General features: G+C 38.0%; 1 protein-coding gene across 1 annotated transcript in view; it reads left to right on the top strand.

Moving 5' to 3' along the window:
- hk2 (hexokinase 2) overlaps window positions 1-15,597 on the top strand; it is a 58,916-nt gene that overhangs the window by 1,544 nt on the left and 41,775 nt on the right. The window contains exons 2-3 of the mRNA XM_088009087.1: window positions 7,222-7,384; window positions 11,459-11,607. Of these exons, the coding sequence (XP_087865213.1) occupies window positions 7,222-7,384; window positions 11,459-11,607 (312 nt within the window). The remainder of the gene's footprint in view (window positions 1-7,221; window positions 7,385-11,458; window positions 11,608-15,597) is intronic.

The following is a 15,597-nucleotide window of genomic DNA, read 5'->3' as shown; positions in this document are numbered from 1 at the left end:
CACTTGCTACTTTTTGAAATGTTTGAAGATAAAATCAAATTGTTGACATTCTCTGTTGGGTAAAGTGGATAAAAAAATTATTAATTTATGTTTTTCTTTTGATGAAAATATACCAAAATTGTTTCAGAAAAAGTGTGACTCTGTATAGGACCAACACATAATGTGTCTTAATGCAAAAAAGTAAAATCAATCCAATCATGGTGGTTACAGCTAAATATCATTTGGCTACTAGAATAGAGATCCGGTTTCTGCTTTTGGTGTGATAAATCTGTCATTCTGTCACAACCTAAGTGGGTTAAATCAATTTTATTACTAGATTGGATCTAATATACTCTTTTGACAGCAGGCATTATGACTTGTCACAGAATAACAAGCAATATGAAGCTCAGAATGTCAAATGACATCTCTCTTTTTTTTTTTTTTTTTTCTTCATCAAAAGTTCTTGTAGGATTGTTCAGTTCCAGGGACCCCCTGCCATGAATATTTCAGAAAGCTTGCAGGTTCCAGCTCGTGTTATTTAAATGAACGGTCAGCTCTGTTGGGCTGACATTAAGCTCGGCCGCAGCTCAAGTATGACTCATTCATTTTAATCAGGTGTGTTTGTGGCGGGGTACATCTAAAAGCTTGACGGCAGCCGCTCCCCCCCTGGGGCCGAGAAACTGCGAAAGACTGCAGTGAGCCGTGACATACGAGCTGCGGGAACTCCTCTACATTATTAATACGCTTGTGACTTTTTAGCTGCTGTGACATGCCAGAATATGAAATATAAAAGTTCTGGTTTTGATTATTCAGCTACATGTACTGCAGCTCGTGGTGCCATTAAGGCATAAAGAACATAAAGCGTTTCCACAGCAAACTACAATTTCTCTGCTTCCCTCGAGTTCAGACAATGCCATTATTTTTCAAGTGATTGTAAACCTGAACTAGTCGATGGTTTGACACGACTGAGAGTCAGATTGGGTATCAAAAGATAGTTGGTTGACGTATTCTCATTTATCCAGGCCGATTCGATTGTTCAACTAAGTAAATTTCAGAAACTCCTCATCAAAGTCTTCATATGGAAAAGAAACCGACAAGCAGTAACATTTCACACTGGTGGGTAATGTAGTTGTAATTATTCCTGTCGCCATAACAAATTTTGCTGGATGATAAATTGTCCCAGAAGTTATTTCGATAAACGATAACATTGTTGTTTTGAGACCATTTTAACTAATGATAATGATGTCGCTGGTGTAACTTTTAAGGAGTTATTGTGTAAATTAGCTTATTCATCTGTGACTTTTAATTTTATTTCTTATTTATTGGAAACACCGCAATTGTGAAATTGTATTTTGTTGACGTAGCTGTATATAGACAAAGATTTGTGCACATTTGAAATGGAAATGCAGCTTATAAAATGAATCCTTGACCCAAATTAAGGCTTTCTACAGATGCTCACTGCAGCCCAGTAATGATATGATACCACAGAGTGAAGAGCTGAAAGAACAATAAGCATCTTCAAAGGCCATGCTCTTTCTACGAAGGAGGAGAACAACTTCCTGAAAGTTTAGTCTGCAAAACATTTTATTGAAATCAAGTAATGAGCAGAAATGGCAGCTGCCACATTGTAGCCGAGAGGCTGGTGGAGTATTTTAGCCTGCTGTTTCTGCAAACACTTGATGTGTTTTAGAGAATAAATGAAAAAAATAAAATAAAATAAAAGCTTTCTAAAACTCAGTAAAAAAAACCATGTGTTGGATTAATGAAAGCAATGCAGAAACTCTGGGAGATGAACTATTGACAAAGTTTTAATAACGTCCCTAATGTCATTAACAGTTTATTGTAACACTAATCAAAAGTTTTAGCTTAAAGTTCATATCCTTGTGCTGGAATGACCTTGGACTGTTTCTTCACTTTCCTAATAAACCAGTCAGCTAATATGCAGTTTTATTTTAGATTTTTAAATTAAAAAAAAGATACATAATCAGATTAACCCCAGTCACCTTATTTATTTAGGAGTACTCGGGCCATGCTAAGGAAAAATATAATAATAAAATTACGAGAATAAAGTCATATCTTGACTTTATTCTCATAGTCTTATTTCTTTGTTCTTGCTTTTATTTTTTAATTCATTTTTCTAAGCATGGCCCTTATATCTGTTGTAATTTATCGATTTAAACTGTTGTAATGGAATTTGTCAACATGATTACCAAAACTTTTTCTATGAGAATGTCTGCTTCAATAAAAGTTGGAATTTATAATAACATATCAAAAAAGAGTGTGCAGACTAAAACACAACAGTTGGTGCTGGATTTATGAATTTCAACAATTTGTTGGATTTAATTATTTTTCTTAAGTTTGTTGAAAGATGGTTATAAAGTGCTGACTCTGGTTGCCATGGGATCCATCTCTGCACTCAGGAATGTAGTTCTCTTACCTTCAGGAAGATGACGTGACCTTTCTGCACAACGTCATGACTTCACATCACGTCTTGTCCGTCAACACCTTAATGTCAACAACACACACACAAAGAAACATAAGGTGCTTCTTTTATGTTTGTTGCATCTGACAACTTCAAATACAGAGCTTACCCATGATGCCATTCAGACGCGTGTCGTCTGTCAGAGCATTTTCCGTGCAGACCTTGTAATTGGCAACACTCGTGCAATCTGCTGCATTTCACAGGAGGTATCACAGCCTTCAGATCTTGGTTGTCCATCATTATGATTAATTTTCACACTTTGATCTTTTTATTTCTTGTTTTTTTGTGTGTGTGTTTTTTTTTCGTGGATGCTTTCGGCTCCCTTCTGCTGTTTTACTTTGGATTAAACACACAGATTAAACACAGCATGTGCTACTTCTAATGTCTGATGCTTTACTACATGCCACGCTGACATGCCTCGCCGTCCTCAGCAGCACCATGTTTACTGCGGGTCACTTCCTGTTCCTGGGAATCACCTGCTTTTCGAAGCTAGACGGTTTTCACAGACACAGACACTGTTAGGATTAAGGTCCAGCAGAGGCTCTAGTTTCATATTTACTCAAGTTAAACATTGTCTGCCTCTTTTGGAAAAACACTGTATATACATCTTTACAACAAAATAGCATTTTTATTTGCGGTAAAAGTTTAAATTGAACCAATTGCTTGTAATCAATCTATGTATTGACAATATGAGCACACCTGATAAATTAGTGAATAAGTAGACAAATGAGCTCAGTAACAAAGATATCTATTGTTTTTAGTCTGTTTTGATTATTCAGACACCAGATTGCTTAATATAATAGCTCTTATCTTCACATAGTTTATAAGTTGCGGCTCAAGCAGAAGCTTCGCTGCTGGCTCAGCTCGTTCTCATTCAATGCTTGTTTGTTGTCAAACACTTAAAGCAATTAAAAAAAAAAAGTCTTAAAGAAGCCATTTAAAAAAATAACTGACTTCTGCTGTCTTGTCTCATTTTGTCATAGTTATGAGCTGTAACGTACAGCGTTTGTTTCAACACTTCAGATTTCTTCAGCCCTCCTCACACAAACCATCCAGGCTTTTCCAACTTAGGATTTTTCCTACTATTTTACTTTTTAGATTTTTATGAGGATTTTCTGAACTGCAGAGTCTGTCAGCAGGCAATCAGTGGGCATTTCTTTTCCTCATTCCTATTAAGTTGTCAGATATAGAAGTAGAACAAACCAAACATGTTTTAACTGCAGCAGAAAGGATTCCCTGTAACGTGACAACAACAGAAACCCGGCTGCCATTAAAAGCTCCTTGCCGGTATGACTAAGAAAGGATTTCCGTCAGAATGCAGATTTCTTTTTTTTTTATTCTTATTTTAAGCATCATCATCATGTTTCAGTGTTTATGTGATTTTTATTTGTTCCATTACCACCAGATGACCGCCTGTTTGGGTAAGCACAGGAATTACAGGGTACACAGGTGCTCATTTTTGTGTTCTCCGTTCGCAATGGGAACTTTTCATGATTGAATTCGGTAAATTCTAGGATTTAACCAGAAATCTTGCTGTGAGGCAAAACCTGTTGCATGGATGTGCCGACACAGACGGTGCTCAAAATATATATTTTTTGTGTTTCATTCAGTAGAACTGAGTGAAAGTTTTTGTTGAAAATGTTTCATGGAAGCGATATTAACCCACCTGAGTGTCCGTGTTACACTCTCTGGTGCCGCTTTGTTGTGTTTTTGCTTTAAAAATGAGCTTTGCGAGCCAGTGATGGCGCTAAAAATACTAGTGCCCTGAAATTATCAGAAAAAGGAAAAAAAGTGCCTAAAGAACAAAACATTATGTTTTCTGTGTCACCATAGAAATTCCCCCCTCTGGCTCTGCCTCGTCTTGCATAATAACTTCGTCTTTAGCTCCACTAACCTAACAGGCTTCTCTGCTGATGCCACTCATCTACTTATTGACATTACATCACTACTGATATGACCATCTACCCAATAAAAACTTGATCATACAGCTAAACTGCTTGCTAATCTTTGATGTTTGCTTTTACCAAGCATGATAAATGAAGGATGCAGGACCACATTATTTTGAATTAAGAAGGGATGGAGGCTATTTACTACAGGTGATGCAGGTGGACATGACTTATCATCTGCTAATACGTGTATGTGAGAATGAAGGTTCTGATTTTCATCACCATTTTGTGATGCAGAGTATATTGGCATTATCTTTTTAAAGGGGGACAGTAATATGTAATTTCCAGGCACATAATGCCATTCTCTTATAGCTCAATCAAGTAACAAGTTGTTATAAAAATACTATATGTATCAAATATGTATTGAAGGATTTGACTTTGATATTTAATGCTTGAAATTGGGCCTCCGTCTCTTTAAAAAGTCCTGCTCTTTCTGAAGCTCCGCCTTCAGGAAGTCATCACAACATGGCTCCTCTATTAACCCTTTAAAAACGTTTTTACCAGCGTTGCACTGAAAAATCTCACATAATGAGTTCCGCTGATGCCGGCTCTACCAGGTGTTTGCTCACTACTGCTGCCGCTGGTTTGAAGGAGCCGAGTGGTGGAGGAGGGCTGCTCTGTGAGAAAGAGGCTGAGAGGCTTGGAAAGTGAAGGTCTGACGAGGAGCTTCGTCTCGAAGGCGGTGCCAGGTCTGCTCAGGCGTTTTGCACAGAATGAAGTAAACCCCTTTAAGATATCAGTATTTAGCCCAGTCCAGTTTTGTAGTTAATTAGGTTTGATCAGCTAAACTATTCCCAGGTAGGAGAATCTTATTGTTTTTAAAGTGTTTTGGAGGGAACACATTAGTAGATTACACCTGACCAGAAGGAAAGTATATTTTCTTTTCAGAATATTGAGTCTTATTAGTTTTCACAAGTCTAATTACATACAATTACTTCTTTAGTTTAGATTTTTGAATTCTTTTTTTGATGCTTTTAGAAATGATTTTGAGAAATAAACTGACAGAATGAAAGCCATCGTTGTAACTTTCTTAATGCAGCTCTCATTTATTGTAATTATATTGCAAACCTGAAGGAAACTTCTAGAAAAGTTACACAGGTTCCCTGCATTAATGTGAGGATCTTATTCTCTGAAGAGAAAAGCAAATTGTTTTGCCACACTTCCACCTTTTAAAAGAAATAGAAGGGTTTTTTTTATCCCCCTAAAAAAAGGTAATTATGCAGAATAGTTTGTGGCCTTTAGGTTATGAGGCAGGGTAAACTGTGGCTGTGTTGACATTTTGCAGCATAAGCAGTTGCAATTAGTGCTACGGACTACTATTGGACTCTGTGGGCAGGTGAAGTTAAACCCAAAAACTTAATGTAGCATCAAATTATTACAACAGCAAACATGATTCACTAGTGCGTCTTGTGCTTGCCGCAAACAGTTACATATTTTTTTGTTTCCGATTTAGTTGACTGGAATTCTGCTTGTTGCAATAAGAAAATGCCGAAGTAGCACCCGTTCGTTTCTATTGTTGATTTCAGGTTTAGAGATGGATCATACAGATTCACGTACACCAGGGGTGTCCAAAGTCGGTCCTCGAGGGCCGGCATCCTGCATGTTTTAATTCTCTCCCTGGTTTAGCACACCTGCATCAAATGATGGCTCGTTAGAAGGCCTAAGGAGAACACTGACTTGCTGAAGAGGTTGTTACTACCACTAGGGAGAGATCTAAAACATGCAGGATGCCGGCCCTCGAGGACCGACTTTGGACACCTTTGACGTACACCAAGCTTACTTGCAGGTCTAAGGATGTTTTCACACCTGATAGTCCAGTAGACTCTGTTTGATTGAGAACCAAGATTGCAACATTTTTTCCATTTTCCATTTGAAAAACATGTTAACCCTCCTCGTCTGTGGTGGCGCTGCACCAAGAACCACTGAAGGAAACATCATATAAACATCCGAAGAAGACAAGAGCGCAACTTCCTTCTTTACAAAATATAAACAAAAATGGAATAGTGTCAGATTTTAGTGACTGTAGGATTTCTCTTTTGTCTTAGGCAAAAGATCACAAGCCATTTCTTCCTCTAGGGCTGGACTCTCACATTTGTTTTGGTTGCAATTACCCAGAATGCCCTGTGCTATAGTTCGCTTTTGGCTTTTGAAGTGGTCTTCGATTATCTGGTATTGACATAGTGAACCTCGGTCTCAGTTCACTACAGCCGAACCGAGACTGAGGTTTTCAGACAGACTAGCGTTCGCATTTGTGATCCTTATAAGAATTGGATTGCGAATTTCCAAATCCCCAAACGAACTGGAATTTGATTAAAGAGGACGAAACTTGGCCTTAATCTGTCTTCTGAACAGAGGTAAAACAGGAAGACTTATATTCCTGCAAGTCCTAAAGAACAGAGTTTATAGGAGCATGGCATGCTATAAACAAAGATGCCACAAAAAATAAATGTCTCTGCTAAACGCTTATTTACTTTCTCCTAATAACCAAAGTGACTACAATTGGCAGGACATACCAATCCCAGTCGTCCAGCCTGCTCAGTTATTCCGACTTTGTGGCTCCTATTTGGCCACACGTGTTCAAACTAAAGCATTAAACTCATTTTAAAGGCAGTCTTGGAAAAAGATCCTGACTGTGGTCCTCCCCACTTCAATCTTCGAAGCACAAAGCCAGAGTTCAGCTTTGTGCACAGGTGGGCTGCATTCCTCTGGCGCCACAGTTCCCCGGCGATCTAACTCTTCAGCTACAGATAAAAATGTATTTTGCTACTTTTTTCACAGCGGTGCATTGACTGTCCTTGTTCTTACTCTTTTTAGGTGGACAAATACCTGCACCAGTTCCATCTATCAGACAAGACTTTGATGGAGTTGTCTATGAGATTTCGGCGAGAGATGGACAAAGGCTTATGCAGGGACACAAATCCCACAGCTGCCGTCAAGATGCTGCCAACGTATGTGCTTTCTACTCCTGATGGAACAGGTAATTCTTTCTTTTTCTCCCCCCCCCCTTCAAATCTGTTTTTGAAAATTGCTCCTCTAAACACAAGCTGAGTCCTTATCCAACTCTAAGCAGTTCTTTTGGAGAGAGCTGGCAGCCCACAATAACACCAAATCTATTCAAAATGCCCAGAATAAAAGAAGGCTGTTGAAAGATTTTCTTTTTTCTCTTTTGCCAAAAAAATAATTTTTTAAGATCTTTAGTCTGAAGAAGAGATGCGACAGTTTGAGCAATCAAATGTTCCTTTCATTGATTTATTATGGAGCTCAAAGTATACAAAGTGTGAATAACAATTTCAAGGCCCTTTTAATTTTTTTCTATTTTATGATTAGCTTTTTTTTCTTCCTTTGTTTAGTTTGTTCATTGTAGTTGAGTGTTTTTTTTTCTTGAGAAGATGGTTTTCACACCACCACTTATCTCTAAATTGTTTGATTAAAGGGATTTAAGCTTGAGAGATGAACCATAACAGGCATCTTCAAATGATTATGAGCCTTGGATCTGTGTTACCAGGAGCCAGCCTATAAAGTGTTTATTCATAACCATTAAACTTTGTCACATCTTTCACATTACAACCAAAAACGGTAACAAATTGTCCTGGACAACAAATCGTCCCAGTAATTATTGCGATTGATGACAGTGTTGTTGTTTTGAGGTAGTACATTGATAATGGCATAATAATGCAAATTTGCTCTTTCAAAGAACAATAAACTCTAATTTTGTAACCCAGAAACTGCAAGATATTGTAAATATCCAAAGATGAAACACAACACCCAGAAGCGAAACCATAAATTAAATGGTTTTTCACATGTCTGTAAACAAAATTTCCCTTTAAAATTAATCATCAGAATGAAAATAATCAAGCTAATTCTAATTCATAATGCAGTTAACTGATTTATTGCTTACGGTGGCAGGCTTAGTATTGCATAATTATGACAAGAAGGGTTAAGAACGCATTTCCTTGCACATTAATCAACATGTACTAAAAAGAAATACCTGAAATGTTTGGTGTGACGTGACTCCAACAAAATCCAATGAATCTAATTGTCTTCAACAGTCACCCAGCTGGTAAATGGAGCAATTATGTGTTTGTAAATGGCAAAAATGGGTATGAAATGTGGCTGTTCTGTGAAAACCTTGAAGGTTTGATGCATAGCATCAGCCAACAAACCACTTCATTTCTGACTGGTCGGCTGGGTTTTACATTTTCATGGGTCTTTACAAGGTAGTGAAAAGGTTAAACAAAGGTCAGCTTAGGAAACATCCCAAGCTTTATTTGGTCCGTCCAAAGAGAACGTCAGGGCCATGGCACAAATCTGGCCTTTTATATAAAAAGTTTCTTGTTGATGGAGGTCAGAAGAAATGCCACCAGCTATGCAGAGGTCACAACGTTTTTGTGACCTCTGCACCTCTGTAGGAGAAGGTCATGGTAAAACTAAACATGGTGCAAGTAAAAATACTGTCAGAAAAGTAACTCCACAAATCCCAATAAACTCATCATCCGCAGCCGCAGTTCTTTTCCCCTGAAGTTCAGTATGAACTTTTTATGAGTTGTGGATGTGAAGCCCCTCGCCTGCTGCTTCTGTGCTCCTCTAGACTAGCGGCAGCGTTGCTTCCATTGTGTGATTCTGCTGATTGGAGCCAACGGGTTCCTGCTGTGCTCAGCCTCTCAACCCTCTCCGATTGCTTTGTGTGTTCTGGAGTTTGCCTGAAAGTTTTGGGAACATTTTCACCTTGAAAGACCAGTTGCTGCTGATTATCTGCTGCATTTGATGTAATTAAGGAATAATATGTTGGACAGTAGTGGTGAGTGTGTTTTTTTTTTATAGACAGTAGAGCTGGGTGATATATTGATTTAACAGATTACTTGAATTTTTGCTTTTTGAAGATTAAATTTTTGGAAAATCGGGGTTTCTCTCCCCACCAATACATGCCTCGTTTTTCCTTAAGGATGTGAGCGAAAACCAGGAAGTTCTTTTCAGACCAAGTCAGCGATAAAGCCGAAGAGACGCACACTAAAACATTTAAGCAGGAAAACCTACTGAGGAAATGAAGCCAATCTTTTAATAACAGCAACTGTTGCATATTTTCTGCATAGTTTAGGGCTATTGACATTTTCTGACGTTTTGATTTTATTGTGTTGCAGCAGTGGTTAGCAGAGATGTGACTGGAGGTTTGGTGAGATTTCATTAATCGACTCAACCATTGTACAAAAGTGAAGTGAACTGAAAATGGTCCAGGATGTTACTTAGGAAGTCCTGAATGATGTTCATTCATTTAGGTTCATTCTGCTGAGAATAAAGGAGCTGAAAACCTGTCAGTCCGAGAGGCTTGAAATTAGGGTAAAAGTTTCTTTTCTTTTCTTTTTTTTTTCTTTTTTTCTTTTACCATGACAAGGAATAATAATAAAATTTGCCATGACAGGTCAGATGATTGAGTTTCTAACTGACTTGAGATTATTTAAATTTGTGGTTTGCATTTTAAAAAGCAGCAGTGCCAAATTTAAAATACGTTTAGAAACCCAACAAAGACATGGAAGTTGGTTCTTATTTCTTTCAGATTAAGGGTTTTAAAGACATCAAGTGACTTCATTCTTCCCTTCGTTCATCTTTTTTTTTTTTTTTTTCATTTTGACATTCGACCTGCTTGACTTTATCTTTATTTGCTAGTTTCAGCCTGAATCATTGCTTTCGGATCAGAACGCAGCTGGCATACATTTTGGTGTTTTTAAGAAAAAGAGACTGAAGTATGCTGCATCCTTATTGTTCCGACCACAAATACAAACCGTAGAGACTTTCTAGCAGCCTAACGCTGCATTTCAAATGCTCACTCTCTACATCACTGTGTAGTTGGCATATTAAAACATACCTTGGGTTTAGGACTGCAAAGATTAGTTGATGTAATTGACTGATGGGTAATTGCTTTGCTGCAAGCCAGGAGTCAGGAAGCAGGTATGGTGCCTTGCAGAAGCATTCATTATTCTTGAACTTTTCCTTATTGTGTCACATCACAGCCACAGACTTAAGGTTTTATTTGAATTTTAAGAAAAACACCAACACAAAGTAAAGCATAGCTCTGAAGTCCAAGGAAAGTTAAACATGGTTTGAAGAGTGTTGCATGTACTAGTACCTGTATACACGCCTCTTTACTCTGATAAATTAAATCCAGTGCAGCTGGTGACCTTTGGAAGTCCTCTAACTAGTAAGCAGAAGAGTACCCTCAGAAATGCCTGCAGCTTTTAAGAACGGTGGTTCCACCAAGGTGAAAGACTAAAGATAAATGCTTCCTTCTCTTTTCAAGTTTTTGGTTGCTAAAGTGAAAACAGACAAAATGTTTCTTTTCTTTTTTTTTTCAACTTTTATCTTTTCAAGAATCGTTTTGACAAAATGATTCTTGGAAATGACAAACTAAACTGGATGTTTGAAAATTGAATATTTTCTGTGGTTTCCACATTTTTTTATCCACGTTTGTCCACATATTCACATATTTTTGTGGATAATGTGGACATTGTTTTTTTAACACTTTATTTTATTCCTCCTGAAGTTTTATACATTTATGCTCAGTGTTTGTGCATTGTGAGCTTGTGAGCCCAATGTCAAAGGTCTTGTTGGTTTTATCCTGGCCAGTAAAGCTGCCAATGAAATGCTCTCAGGTTGTTGTTATGAGGTGGTACAAATTATTTTGCAATTTTGTCCCCTTTCTTTAGTTTGAAGATTTACTAAAATACAATCAATATTTTGCAAGCAGAGAAGCTGCTGTGAAAAAAATGTACTTGCAGACATATGAGATATTTATTACAAATCCATGTTAAATAGCTGGACAAAAAGTCCATAAGTCCAATTAATTTGTGTTAAGATTTAATTATTTTTGTCTTATTGTTTAGCAATGGTTTTATCAGATGGGTGAATGAAAAAAGCAAAAAAATAAAAATAAAATAAAAATGTATAGATGATTAAAATTGAAGGTGACAAAACTAAGAGTATCTAATGAAAAAAAAAATTAATATTTTATGAGAAATATCATCTTGAGTGCTGAATGTAATTTTCTTTATGTTGACAGAACAAGGCGAGTTCCTGGCTCTCGACCTCGGCGGATCCAACTTCCGAATCCTGCTGGTCAAAGTGAAGGGCAACGGCGACCAGAAGGTGGAGATGGAAAGCCAGATATATGACATTCCTGACCTCGTCATGAGGGGCAGCGGCTCTGATGTAAGTCCTTCTCTCTCCCCCTCCCCATGTTGTCCAGGAAAACCAGATTTATTTATTTTTTTGTCACTGACCAGCTCTTTCCTGACCTGTTTTGGTTATTTTGCCTGTCATGTCTGCTGAGCTCTGCTCGGCTCCTCATGCTGGGGTTGCATGTTGGCCTCTGTGATGATAATTAGCTGTTGTTGTGACAGGTGGTCACCGCCATGTCTATTGGCTGCCATGCACCAAACTTCCCCAAACAAAAGACAACATGTCGATGTCATGTAGACTCAAAAAAACAAAACAATTCCATACAGAAATTATCAGATGGTGTTAATTTTCTTCTCTAAATACATTCGTGACATGTTGATTTACTGTTTCTCTCTGTTGTCTTTCTTTTTTTTTTTTTTTTGCCATAATTTGCTACGCTGAGTAGCCTATCAAAGCAAACCCTCTCACTGACAGACCCAGCGGGAGGAAAAAACCCCCAGCTGAAATGTAAAAAAATGTTGACAGCTTCGTGTTTAACCATTCCTCGGTGTAGCAGCAACTCGGAGTAACGATTATACCACTGTAACGTTGCAATCCCTGAATGAGTTTTGTAAATTTAATGATTTCAACAGGCTCTTGAAGAGACGCCTTTTAGTCGGTGTTGCCATTTGCGTTGTTAATGAGGGTTTCATTTAGATCTGTCTGTGAAGGAAGCAGAGAAATAATAAAAGTGTCCCTTTTTTGTTGCCGTCCAAGTCGACGTCAGACATTTCGGTGACTTGTCCCGTTTCTCCGCTGGAAAAAAGGTTGTTAAAGGGTTAATAGAGGAGCCATGTTGTGATGACTTCCTGAAGAGGGAGTTTCATAAAGAGCTTCTTAAAGAGACACAGGCCCAATACCAACGCAGTAAATCAGGGAGTAAAATTTCTTTTAAGTCGTAGTTGATATCATTACAACTGAAGATAACATAGTTACTTGATTATGCTGTAAAATGTCACTGTGTGCCTGAAAAGCACACAATACTTCCCCTTTAAAGTACAGTTTGTGATCTTTAAAACTGTTGTTTACATAAAGAAACCTTTTTTTATTAACCCATAAATATTACAAATGTCTCTTACATCGTTTATTGTCTCTTCTCGATTCAATCTGATTTGTTTTGACCTTAGGTCTGAATACAAATGCACTTGACCTTTTTTATTTGTATAAATTGGAAAAACCATCTCTCCTTTTGATTCCATTTCACCGCTAATTTGTGAGTCCGCTCTGTAAAATCCCAATAGATGTATGGACGGCCAGCTTGCTATCTTAAGATGTTCTTTAAGAGCAACTGAGGGGGGCTAATTGAAGAAGAACGGGGTTACCATAATCCCTAATATGTTTAGGGGGCTTTAGCCCTCAAACGCACAGCGAAATAATGATGTTTGAGCCGACCTGTTGACGTCTGGAGGGATTCTCAGGAGCAGCGTCTTCCTCAGGCCGCCTGCAGCAGTTTGTTTCTCTCAGTTAACCCGGACGCCCACAGTCTCTTTCATAACCTCGACCTACAAGCGGTGAAAGAAATCTGTTTTTGCTTCCATTAATGCGCCGTGTACACAAACATTATTGTGTTTCACCGCCAGAAGCGGTCATTTCGTAAGCTCCCACCTCCTTTTCAAGCCGAGGTTAAAAGTGAGGGGGGTGACTGTGCCTCAGAAACACTCTTAGGATGTATTAGTATTGTTGGCAAACGAACAGAAAGGGACCACTTTATTTCCGCCGTCGCTCGTTAACAAATCCCAACAGCTTGCAGATTTCCGTGGCAGCTGAAGAGTTGACAGAGTTACATTGTTGCGCTGTTGGTGTCAGAATATTTCCAGGCACAGACTGTGCAGGACGGTGTACGTACATAACGTGCTTTTTGCTGTTTCTGTGAAAGAACGAGCGTTAGAGCGGCGAAAGAATCCAACGCTTTCAAACGCCAGTAAATTAATTGTAATGTTTAAGCTGGATGGTTTAAAATCTGTTGTTGCTCATTTCCACGAGCTTTGAAGTGATATTTTCAGTAACTTTCACATACATTTTTGAATATTTTTTTTTACCAAGTCGTTTCAACAAGGAGATTTTCTTTTCATCTTGTTTTCCTTCTTCCAAGATTAATAATAATAATAATAAAAGGAAGACAGAATGGCTAAAATATAGACACAATATGCAGGAGGATGTGTAATTGCTAAACAAATTAGTTGATATATTAATTAAATTAAAAACCCACTCTTAATTTGTCTGCTTGTTATGAACAGTTTCTAGATTCTTTTTAAAAGACACAAGAAGGTTTGACTCATGAGAAATAAAAGGCTACATAATGTTTACGTCTGACATGTTATACATCCAGTCGTATTTATTTCAACTCTAAATGAGATTATGGCGTTCCACAAAGGCAGTGTTGTACAGAAGAGCACGTGATTTAAGTGACAGCTTAATTAGGAAAACGGGGGACTTTCCAACATTAAATGTTTCCCTTTTGCTGTTCTTATACACTCTACTTATTCTGTTAGCTTAGAAAACATTTATTGCAAAGCCAATTGAAGCAGACAGGCAGTTAAAGTCGTACATGCCGTCCTGAAAAGCGCTGCCGCTAATTGAAACGTAAGTCGGTACGTTTTGTTGAACTCATCCTGACGGTTTCTTTGCCTTCGTTTTAGTCGCAGGGGGAAATAAAGCTGCTGCTGCTGCTGCTGCTGCTGCTGCTGTCATCATGTTAGGTTATGTAGAGCCAAAGTTACTTGGATGAAAGTAAATTTAATTTTCTTCTCAAACTTTCACACAGCGATGAACTTTATTAGAGTCTGCGGGTTGTCTTCACTGTATAAACCAATAGTAGTTGAGTAAACATCTGCCGTTCAGTTTGACACTAATTGAAACTTTGTTATGGATTTTCAGCACAGACTTGGTCCACAAGGAATATAAATAGTTTAGATGAAAGTTTTAATTTTCCTTCTTGCTGTGAAGTCCTACATTTAGAGAGTGTATTCAGTGCACAGCAATATCAATGAAAGAATAGAAATGGTGTTTGCGTTTACCACTGGGTGTCTTTGTAACATGTACACAATGCCCATTATGTACCGCGAACAACACTGTTGCTATGGATTTTACAAGAAAGTATATTGAGAAGATTTTCTCAAATGTTTGTCTTGGAGATGAAATACGACTTCTGTACTCTGCTGTTTAAATTAATCAGAGATCTGAGGAACTTTTTATTAGGATTTCATGTCTCCATTTTAAATATAAACATAATGTGTTCCAAAAACCGTATACTTAGACACTTTAGACAACGTGCCATTCAAGGAGACGGCTATGTGTTGCTCTGTGATAGGCAGGACATAAGGAAATCAAATGGCCACTAGCCTAAACTTGTCCATATCTACAATAAGAGATGCAATAAAAACTTCCAGGCGCCTTGAACTGACTTTGTAAAGTCACAGCGCACGGTGAGGAGGATGGTGTAGCAGGTAAAAAAACGTCTCCAAATCTCACTGTTGGCATATCAGGGACTCTAGGTCTCCATGACAACACAGTTAAACAATATTTACATGCCAACCAGAGGTTTGAGAGGAATTTCACAAAAGCTCTTTTTTTCTTTTTTTTTTTTTTAAGTACAACTGCAAAGTGACTTTCTCTGAAACTGAGTACTTCATGAAAGCTGAGGGCGAGCCTTCAGGTGGAAAACCTTGTTTTTCTTGTAAGGTGGGAAATTTGTTAGTGAATGCTCCTCTAAAGTCTAGGGGTTTTCAAGCAAATCAAAACCGCTGCCCCCTCAACTACATTACTGCTATTATTTCTGTAACATACCTGGAATATTTTGATTCTGATTCTACATTTTATTTCTGTCATGTTCTGCAAACACGCGCAACTTGTCTGCAGAAAGATGGACCGGCCTTTAAGCTCACTAGTTGCTACGGCTGCTAGTCGTAGCAACTAGCTGTTTTCACCTTACCTAGCATGTTGTCGGCGTACTGCAGCGTGATGAAATTAGTTATGCTACCA

Source organism: Poecilia mexicana, unplaced genomic scaffold, assembly GCF_051168715.1.
Source record: "Poecilia mexicana isolate PSO_F unplaced genomic scaffold, ASM5116871v1 scaffold_9, whole genome shotgun sequence".
Lineage (NCBI taxonomy): Eukaryota > Metazoa > Chordata > Actinopteri > Cyprinodontiformes > Poeciliidae > Poecilia > Poecilia mexicana.
Note: the sequence above shows the minus strand (reverse complement) of the source record. Positions and strands in the feature narration are given on the sequence as shown.